General features: G+C 35.5%; 1 protein-coding gene across 1 annotated transcript; it reads left to right on the top strand.

Annotated features, from left to right (window-relative positions):
- Positions 1-3,657: 3,657 nt before the first annotated feature.
- On the top strand, positions 3,658-8,985 carry LOC144357991 (NXPE family member 3-like). Its single transcript, XM_078012019.1, has 6 exons — positions 3,658-3,719; positions 6,213-6,294; positions 6,504-6,826; positions 7,040-7,588; positions 8,043-8,095; positions 8,258-8,985. The coding sequence occupies exons 1-6, from the start codon at positions 3,658-3,660 to the stop codon at positions 8,983-8,985; spliced, it is 1,797 nt and encodes a 598-aa protein (XP_077868145.1).
- The last annotated feature ends 425 nt before the right edge of the window (positions 8,986-9,410 follow it).

Below are 9,410 nucleotides of genomic sequence, written 5' to 3'. Positions count from 1 at the left end.
GCTGCCCCCGTATCAATTTCCATGGTTGTCGGTACCCCATTCAGTTGAAGGTTGTATCTATATGGCTGTGTTTTGGAAATACTTGATGCAGTTCTATACATGTCAACGTTATATGTTTCCTGCCCATATGAGTAGACTGTGGTTGGTTCAGTAGAAATAAAATTATTTTCTGTTCTCCCTTGTGACTTGCAATATTTAGCAAAATGATTCTGCTTATGACATTTTCTGCATTCTTTTCCCCAAGCTGGACATTTCTCCTTTTTGTCATGAGGCCATTTACCACCACAACCCCAGCATGACTGTTTTTATCACCATTACCAGGCCCCCTAGGCTTGTGTAATTTCTTCGGTTTGTAATGGGTCGTTCTGTGTACTGTGGGTACATTGCTAGGTGCTTCAGCCCCTGCATTGACTGTAGACATATTATGTGCCTGAGCTGTAGTGGCTTCTAGTGAACGACCATATTTCAATAAATCATCAAGGGAAAAATTCAGCTCTCTTAATCCTTTTTCTCTTATTTTCTGATTTATGCATTTCTGTATAATCTGAGATTTTATTTCTTTCTCTTTCTCATGAAATTCACAGTTCTTGGCTAGTTGTCGTAATCTAGCAGCAAATTTATCAAGTATTTCTGATGGTAACTGACTTGCCTGACGAAACAAATACACTTCATATTCTAGATTTCGTTTTGGCGCGAAGTACTCACTCAGTTTTGTCTTCAACTGTGTGTACGTTTCGTCTTCCGCCTGCTCCGTCCATTGTGACGCTGATTTGTTTTGTCTTCAAAACAGGCTCAAAAGTAACTTGTACTCACTTCACTTGTTCTGACGGTTTTCTGTACGTCAAAGTTACTCCTCGTCGCCAAATTGTTGGGTCCTTGGGTGCAGTGAAGGCCGTAACAGGCTAAAGAATACAAGCTCGGTATAAACAACACAACTGGTTTATTACAGTAATGGCGGCCTTCCGACTACGCATGTGCAGATGACGTAATAAAGTACATGTCATTAAACACGACCCAAGCTCAATATACCACACAATGGCAGTGGTGGGCCAGGATTTTTTTCCAATTAGTGACGGCACGACCTACATGTGAAGTATGAACAAAACCAGCCGAGCCGTTGCTGGTGAAAAGTTACCCCAACTTTGGGGTCAAATTTCTCGGTAATGAAAACAGATATCAAAAATTCAAATAGTAACTTTGTGCCCACACTCAAGCTGAGTAGAATGAGCTATGTCTGAAGTGTTTTATCCTAAATTTGTAGGAGAAGATACATTCAGCGCGAAGCTATCCAAAAATCAGTTTTTTGGCTGTTGCTATGGCAATGGTGGGCCAACAATTTTTTTCAGATTTTTCCTAATAACTAGGGTGAAGGTGTGACCTACCTGCCAAGTTTGCACGAAATCGGCCAAGCCAAAAAAATCACAGAAGAAATAATACGTGAAAACCAACCGTTTTGCGATAGCATTTTCTAGAATGAAGCGTTTCCTGTAAATGCTGGAAAGCGAAATAATGAAATAACGAAATAGTAAATATTTACGTAAATTGCAGTGTGTTGACCTTCATAATAATATAATTCATAATGCAAAACACTAGTTACGGTGAGTTATTTAAATATACGACTCCTAATCGAAAAATATGACCACAGTCCAGAATTTCAGACGGATATTAAGCAATGTAAGAGCATATCAGAAGCATTTACTCTAAAATATAAAAAAAAAACTCCAGTCAAAAGTCAAGAATGCCAGCAAATAAAGAAATCTGTCCCACAATCCTTTGTGCGTGTTATTACGGACACGCGCAAAAAACTGTACCAAGCCAAAAAAATCACAGAAGAAATCATACGTGAAAACACTGGAAATGTACACACACAGACACACAAAACGACAAAAGTGATTATAAGGGCAATCCTGGCAGAGCGGATCGCCAATAATAGTAATGATAATATTGACTCGCTTGGTATCAACAATAGTAAGACATGGCCGTATCTATTATGTAGTCAAAAAAGGAAGTCAGTATCAGTTCACCTCGTGTGATAGTCTTTGCTCACAACAATATTTTAGGTTTAACGATTCTCATCGAAACCCGTGTATGAACATTTTATTTCGAATTTATTACAACGTATGTGAGTCACGCTACAATATACATATGTACGAGTCACCTTGTCATCCCAGGTCGCCATCTTTTAAATATTCCGTTCTTGTACGAGCATAAGATGAAATCGGAGAAACACAGTTCGGCAACGACCCGATCAATCACCTCAAACATTAGAATATAAATATATTTCACTCGTGTTGAATGGTTGAACACCGCGATCAATGTAGATCACGCCTTTTTATGTAATGCAAAATTAACATTTCGTTGTGCCTCTCTCCGACCTCCACAACTGTAATGTTTCATATTGTGTAATTACAGTGTCAAGTATTGTGAGAAATGACCTGATGATCATTTTCGAACTATTCTTTATAATTATTTGACACCACAGTTATTTCTGTATTACCAATAATAGTATTTTAACTATGGCGATTGATTATACAGTGTAACGTGTATTGATGAATTTTATTAAGAATGGAAAACATAATAAAACTATTTAAAGTACAATTTGAACATTTTAGGTTTACATAAGCGTTTTCTTGATTCACACCAATTGACTCTGCTCAACGAGAAAAATGAGAAAGGATGATGTCAGTGACTATAGTTCATTTTATTGATGGAATTATAGTGTTATATAATCCAAATACACTTTAGGAATATATATTCACTATACGATCGTAATTGCTTTAATCCACAAACTGCATTGCTCTGATTTATTATTTGATACACTAAAGCGGTATTCTATGCTAATAGAAGCTTATACAAGTGCTACAGGTACACCGTAACGTGTACAGAGCTGATTTTGCGTTTAATAATGCGTCATTGTCCCGTATATTTTTTAGACCTAAGGTCTTGCCAAAGTACGACGAACGGACGGGATTCTTTGGGGGTAGCATCATAATTATCTTGCAGTTCCAGCAAGAAAAACGTTAATTATTGATACTGTTTGTATAAGAGCCGAAGCCAAATATATTTTCTAATTTTTAAAATTCATCAACTGCTGAACCTTAATTTTATTAGGTTAATGCTACATGACTTACAGTGCAACTGACAATCGCATGTTACATTTTATACAATGAACCCGAACAGCAAGCCCGTAGCCAGGATTCTCCTCGGGGAGGGGGGGGGGTTCTGTTTACTCACTTATGGACCAACGAGCGCCGCTGGCGCGACCTCCCCTGCACATTTTGAAAATTGCACTTTCTGAAATAGCATTTCTTGCGTTTTTGAGAGGATTTCAAAAGAAAAATAGAGACACTCACAATATTTTATTGGATGAAAACGAAAGTTTGAGTATAAACAGCCTTGAAAGTCTTAACTTAATTCTTAACCTAACACCTAATATTTTTAATGGTCTCAATATTGACTAGCGCTGGAACAAGTTTCTGTGCGTGCCATGATCACTTCCTTTTCCGAATGTTTTACTTGCTTTGATACCATATTCAATTTGTATCCGACCATCGACATGAAAACTGGATGCATTACAACGCTATTGAGTTTAATTTTGTTTCCCTCTTGAAAATGGATGTAACCACATCAAGTCCAGCAGGCTTTATATTACATTAGATGTCTGTGTCGACGAGTAAGACTTCCAGACTACGTTTACCATCGCAGAAGCCAGGCGTCAGGTACGGGGGGGGGGGGGGGCTTACAGCAGTCCACCACTTTCAAGGCGTGAAAGTTGTTTTTTTAAGCGCGTGGCGCGTCTTGTACGAATCTTTACTAGTATAATGCAGTCTCGGGAAAACATTTACCAGTATAATACGGACCCAGTCAAAAACAGACTTTCAAGGGCGCGTTAAAATCCCCCTTATCCCTTGGCTCCACGCATGGAATATATCTCATTAATTGTTTTGATACACCGATGGTACATTTTATGCTTAATACTGGGCAATCAGTGGCCGAGTTGTACATTATCAAATATATTTATCATATGCCCTGCTGTAGTGACAGTCAAATATAACAGGCGATCAAATTATTCCTAATTCAAAAACAGGTTGAAAGCATTTTTTCCTCTGCTCCACATAAACTGACGATTGTTTAGTGCATACATTTTATTGAGACAATTAATTATGGAATGACCTTTTGGTTGAATACTCTTCATTGTTCAATGTCTAGATAGATATGTAAATTTCAATCATTTGGTACTAATATCAGCTGCAAGGGATCAACTATTTGAACACAAAGTAGAGTTAATTTACCTAGTTTGACCTGTCTAATGAAATAATAATACCTGTAAGCGGCTCACTAATAAAATCAATTAATAAAATAAGTCCTTTTCAATGAAGTATTGTAGTTTCAGACATGACGCATATACGCCATTATTTTATTAATATTAATATTGGCTCGTATAAAAATCACTGACTCTTATTGCTTAAAAATATTAATAACAGCCAATTTTATTGAAGTAACGCTATACATTATTACGACTTTAAGATTTATTTGGTTTACTGTTTTGTCAATTTTAACATCAGAGCCGAATCACATATTCACATATTCATGATTCTTTTCTTTGCTTTGTAAATTATACCTCGAAAACATTCGTTGCTATCTTGGCAAAATTATATAAATGTTTTGCGCACCACTTTTATCACACAAATCATTATCTGACAACTAGACTACTCAGAGTACAATTTGTTGTTCAAATAGCTATTACAATTAATTTGTACTGATATCAGCTGCACATAATTAACTAGTTTTGTTATTCCAGAGCAGGCTGTATCATCCACAATTGCCATTTACATATCACAGCGTTTGGATAATGACATGTAATATAATGACTGATTATGGAGTACAAATAATTACAGTAAAATAATATGACAGAACCCCACACCCTCCCCGTGGCTTTCGTTGCGTATGGAAGTTATTTTCACGAGTCATGCGGTGTATCCCGCGGCCGTACTTTCACAGCAGAATACACCGCATCTCGAGTGAAAATAACTTCCATACGCAACGAAAGCCACGGGGAGGGTGTGGGGTTCTGTTATTATTACATATGTTCCATACTTGAACTGGACGACTATGATACACAGTTTATGTTGAAGTTAAAAGTTCCGCCACAGAATTGTACATTGGCAAACATGCCGTGCAACTGCGGTACTCCACAGACGGGATGACTTTCGTCGACAGCGGTTGTCGCTTAGCTGCACGCTACAACTTAGTGTGTGATGTTGCTTGCTGGTCGTGGATTGACTGAGTCTTGATTACCGTTTAAAATGTTGCTCTTTTGGCGTTGGTAATTTTTATTTGGAACTGAGTAACGCTGCAACGTCGCCAGCAGAAACCTGGCTGATGGTTGCGGCTGCATAGTAATCGCTGATTTTACTGCTGGTGGATCTTCTGAGAACCCTTCAAGGTTTATAAAACTCAGGTCCCAGGTGGTCAACATACATTAAGTTCTCCCAATCGTAGTATTCCATGTGATGTACATCTGATATGCCAAAAATGTTGTTGAACGATTTGAACTGAATAAAAATAGCAGACGAAAATGTGTTTACAAAATAAAAAATAGTTCGGTAGCCAATGAAAATACCATGTTCATTTGCATATCGACCGTGAAAATACCGAAAACATTATTGCATGGGTGATATACAAATTAGTTTGGGCCAAAATAAGTGACTGCCTAAAAGTACCATTACTGTTGTTCAAATTTCATTTCACTCGGCAAGTATATTCATGTACCCCAAGGGGAAAATATCGTACTTCTGATTATTGTTTATTCCGAAAAACTGTACCCCTGAAGGAACTACTTTGTTTGCTCTCAGACCTCATTTGCATATGGGTTGTGGAAATACCGATTTTGATTTCAGGGACGAATGAAAATAAACTGCAGTACATATGTAATAATTATAGTTACGTAATAAATTATTACAATGTGAAGTTATACTGTTTCTGTGATGTATGTTGTATTCAGAATTGGCAGTAAAACGTTAGGCTCTAGTATACTAATTGGAAGAGCTACTGAGGTGTAACTGCAGTGTGAAAACCTGATTTGTTGATGACAGCAGCAAGCTGGAACAGCATGAAAATCAGCCAGCGTAGCTTAATTTATTGGTTTATTGTCAAATCTGTGCTAAAACAAAAATCAATCTTTCGTTATTAAATTTTATGTTTAATTACAGATTGGAAATGTCGTACGTGTACCTAGAGCGAATGTATATGGTCTGCATCGGTTTAGTTCTTGGCTACCTGATTTCTCAAAAGGTAAGAATGGAATAAATATATTAATAATAATAATCATAATAATCATAATAATAATAATAAACTAACCAGCATAATGTATGTTGTTCGCTTTTAAATGTACGAAATGTTTAAATAATCAGTGCACTTATAGTTATATTTTTTTTAAATTTATCATATGTGGAGTTTTTATATGTTTATTTAATAGTTAATTAATTTACTCATACATACAGGAAATAGCCAAGCTCTCCGCACCACTAGCATTCAGGGATACTTCAGTGATGAACATTTGCGTACATAATTTCAGCACCGTGACTAGTGAAACGAACGTGAAAATGCAAGGTGTCAAACCAGATGCTCACAAACCAAAGACACGACAGAATGAGCAGTTATTTCCTTATTTAATGTATGACAGGTTTGCCATGGAGTGGGTCAATATTGTTGACGAGCTTGAATGGATTCATGAAAATAGTTATGACGAGACAGATAAAGTAAAGAGATTGCCATTCGACATTGGAATAGGTGTATTAGGGCCAACATCTGTTAATACTACTAGGTAATTTAATATGTATATATGACATGAAATATATTGAAATAAAAAAAATGATATTTGATTTACTTCACAGGGTGTCACGTACTCTCTATAAATGACAAATGAAATTATTGTTCTTGTATGCTAAATAATTTATTATTAATTCATTACTATATAATATATGTGTCATTGATATAGCACATGTACACAACTGTATCTTCATTTTTCTATTGTCAGAGTGAAAATACAGAATGACAAACAAGACATACGTAAAGGTAATTACGTATGTGTAATTATAGAGACTTTTGATGAAAATGGCCGGAAAAGAAACAGGGGAGGTGATTTTTTCACTGCTAATATGAAAAATGAAGAGCTGGAGAAAAGTACAGCCGGTCGTATTATTGATCATGGAAATGGTACATATTCTGTTTATTTTTATGCTGCCTGGTCAGGTGCAGCAGAGATAAACATTGCACTTTCATTTACTAGAGAAGCAATTAATTATATTAAAGATACATTAAAAACTAAAGAAGAGCTTGTAGGATTTTCTGCAAATTACACTGACGGCAGACGTATTGAAGAGGCGCGGTGTTCTTTGATAAATGAAGGTGCATGGAAACACAGATGTGAATACACTAATAAGATATCTTTGGGTAAAACTGTATTTGCCTGTCAAAAACCAGAGCATTATAATTGCGATCAGATTTCATCTGTAAAAGCAGGAGTTGCAGGATTGAATCGTGTTGCTCTAGCTGAGACTAAAACCGTTGAGTACCTTTATGACGGGTGAGTATCATGAGAAAAAAACTAGTCTGATTCATTTTACATTTAACTGGTGCCTACACGTAGTAAAGTAGCAAAGTTGGCATGTTGGTGATTTTGAATATGTATCATACCTCATTACATGATGATTTGCTTACTTTTTCACAATACATGCATTTTTTCCATCATATGTTCTTTAATTCTAACTTAATTAAAAATCGATTTAGTCTATCGATGTTATTCTCTTATTTAATTTGTGACATGTGACAATCTGAAACTACCTGGTGAATTGCTAATTGATATTTTGAAAAAAAAATTCACATTGTTTATCTAGTAAAATAATATATGTAGATCTTATAATTATAATTATAATTAGCTGTCAGGTTATTGTATTCGTCAAATTCAAATATGATCGACAGATCATACATGGTGGTTGTTCAATATATAATAATTTACGATTTCTTGATATCATGTTCAGGAGATATAGTACAGTAAACTTAAGAGGCACACCAGTACATCTACATATTTTGGGTGAGTAAACCAAGTTAGCATATATTAGCAAATATTCTTGGTTTTCTGATATCATTTCAAGCAAATGTAAAACAAAATATGACACATTAGTTAATGACGAAGATGGGGTGTGGGTCATAAATTGATTAATTTTATTCGCTCAAATAATATTTTTCCTTACAGATGCGACAACACCTTCTTTGGATCTTCCACCATGTGGGCCTGATTTGCCCAAACCATTATCCGATGGATACTGGGATAACAAATATACATATGTTTCACTTACATGCCAAAGTATACAATGGGAACAAGATGAGTTTGAAAAATGCATTAATGACAAAGAGTTTCTTCTCAGTGGCGATTCAACTTTAAAACAAGTTTCTGAATCGTTCAGTAATTTTAATTTCAAAAACACAAACTTTAATTTCATGATCCCGAGGCTTGCGGGACCGAAAATTGGCATATGGGAAGGAAGATTTGAAAGTGACTTGATTGATAATATTAACAAGCAACAATGTCAAACAAAGACACAAGTTTTAATTTTGAATTTTTGCTTCCACTATGCATTATGGTCCATGCGATCGTATGTTGAACGTCTCGTACTTGCCAAGAAATCTATAGAAAGATTAATACAACGTTGTCCTAAGTCAAAGATCATGATACAACTTTCTCACGCACGTGATAATTTGTACAAGGAACAAAATATCCACAGCAATAATTGGATATTCTATGACATGAACAGAATTATAAGACGTGTGTTTGGTGGGATGGGCATAATGTTTCTTGATGTTTGGGATTTGATAAACTCATCTTTCGAGGAAAATAATGTACATATGCCACGTTATATAATTTTACAAGAATTGCATCTAGCATTATCATATTTATGCACTGAAAGAAGGGATATGTCATGAATTATCGATTTTTGTAATTGGTAGTTTTTAAATATACATTGTTCAGAGCACCATGGTAACAATTATAATATACAATCATAAGAAGTAAAGGAACCTAGAAATATTTAACAATATTGCCTTGGAATCTTGGTGGGAGATATTACACATTATATTGGTATATTTTACGATTTTCAGCTTAATTCTTAACGAAACTACTTGGTAGAATAGGGAACGTACTTTATGAAAATGTACACGTGTTGTTAGAAGCGAAGATACTAGCCCATGCTTGTAAAGACTGGATAATATTGTTATAACAAATATTACCTGTAACTGACAGTTACAGTTAACTATTTAACTAAACGGTTAACTATTTCATGAGCACAGGTGTCAAATAGCGACTATATCAACCAATATACATATTGCTTTGTAGACTTAATTTGATAATG

Source organism: Saccoglossus kowalevskii, chromosome 4 (genome assembly GCF_978046115.1).
Source record: "Saccoglossus kowalevskii chromosome 4, keSacKowa6.1, whole genome shotgun sequence".
NCBI lineage: Eukaryota > Metazoa > Hemichordata > Enteropneusta > Harrimaniidae > Saccoglossus > Saccoglossus kowalevskii.
This window is presented reverse-complemented; position numbering and strand designations above follow the sequence as displayed.